We start from the raw sequence: 1,687 nt of genomic DNA, 5'->3' as shown, positions 1-1,687 counted from the left end.
TCGAAGAAATTTGTTGGGAGGGTTGTTATNGTAATTTATGNGAGAAGGGTAGGGAAAGTAGGTGTAAAGAGAAAAAGAGAAGAAAGGGGAGCGTTTAAGAATATAGGTGAGTGGTGGGGGGGAGAGAAGAGGTAAGAAGGTGTGTGNTTTAAATGAGGGGGGATGGGATGGAGGAAGATAAGGTGTGGGGGTTGNTAGTTGATAAAGGTGTGGGGGGGGTGGAGTGAGGATGGGTAAAGGGAAGGGTGTNAATTAAGGGGGGGAGAGGGGGGGATGGGGGTGGGGAGAGNAAGAGGGAGAGGAGAAAAAAAGNGGAGGGGNGGGGTAAAAAGNNGNAAGGGNGGGGGGGGAGGAGGGNGGNCATNTAATACNTAATTATAATAAAAACCTACACTAACACTTTTTAACGAAAACCCTGCATTCCCCTCTACATGAAGAACAATAAATCCATCTTGTAGTGCTTGTTTACAATTTCTAATATCATCATCAATGAACAGGATTTGATTTGGCAAAAGTTTATCTGCAGATGCAACTTGCAATAAGTGATATTTCTTAAAGAGCGGCATTGGGGCATCCAATCCTATTGAGGAATAAAGGTCTTGGCTTTGCCATATCTTTGGATAAAAGCAATAGTAATTCTTTACTTTAAACTCGGCACCACTTTCTTTTAAACAATGCTCAATCATTCTTCTTCCAGAAATAAATCTCTCTCTTTGATTCGAAGGAATCAGCAATGGGTCAGAAAACGTTACTACACTTATTGATATATTTACATTTTCTGCCTGCATTCCGAAAACATTGAATTCCTTAGATAGGCTTTTAGAAAATATAATCCCATCATTATCCAATGGATCAATATATCCGCCTGAATGCTTTGTCATCATTGTCAGATCAAAATCTGAAGCAATTGTTCGAATTCCTAAATCATTGTAGATATAATGATTAAACCGATTAAAAATATCTTTTATGGAGTGATTTTGCTTCGAATTATAGTTATTTGAGTCCTTGAATGACAAAAACCAATCATGAAATTTTTTTTGGTGTGAAGTAAGCATTGAGAATTTTTTTTTAATTTTTGAGGGGTTTAAAAATTTAAAGCAATTATATAAAATATTAAAATTTTTTAACTATTTAAAAAATCGTAAAAATTAGTCTATAATACTGTAAACCCATGTATTTGGTATGAGTAGCTTTATTTCATACGAAGAAAGTGGAATTGATGCATCAATTTTGCTCAATTCTAATAACTTTTCAAGCGTTAAATATGGGTTTAATACTTCCAAATTGGAGATACAAAACTCTTTGATTTCATGTAAAAAAGAGCTGCTTTCGATGAAAAATGAAGTATTGATCAACCTTTCAAATGGATTAAAATGCTTTTCAACTAAAGTTGAGAATTTGCCATCGATAATTAAAGAAAAAAAGGCAACCAAGCTTAAATTGAAAAATGCAATTCATATAGTTAATAATATTATCTCTCTGAGAAAATGCGATCAAGACTTTATATCATCCATGAGCCGCAAAGATTATGAACTTTGTGCGACATGTATTTCTGAATATTTAAAAATTAAATCTTCATGTATTAATTTTGAGAAAAAAATTTGCGAGAATTTAGATCGAGGAAGGCAGGAACTCTATTTGCAGCTTCGAGAATCAATTGAAGGAAAAACTATGTGCTGGGGGAGCT

General features: G+C 34.6%; 1 protein-coding gene across 1 annotated transcript; it reads right to left on the bottom strand.

Moving 5' to 3' along the window:
- Positions 1–35: 35 nt before the first annotated feature.
- Positions 36–1,055, bottom strand: Chro.70417 (P36-like protein). The annotated part of the gene is made up of 1 exon (XM_659958.1): positions 36–1,055. The coding sequence occupies one exon, from the start codon at positions 1,053–1,055 to the stop codon at positions 36–38; it is 1,020 nt and encodes a 339-aa protein (XP_665050.1).
- Between the last annotated feature and the right edge of the window lie 632 nt (positions 1,056–1,687).

The sequence above is a fragment of the Cryptosporidium hominis genome, assembly GCF_000006425.1.
Source record: "Cryptosporidium hominis TU502 chromosome 7 CHRO017091, whole genome shotgun sequence".
NCBI lineage: Eukaryota > Apicomplexa > Conoidasida > Eucoccidiorida > Cryptosporidiidae > Cryptosporidium > Cryptosporidium hominis.
This window is presented reverse-complemented; position numbering and strand designations above follow the sequence as displayed.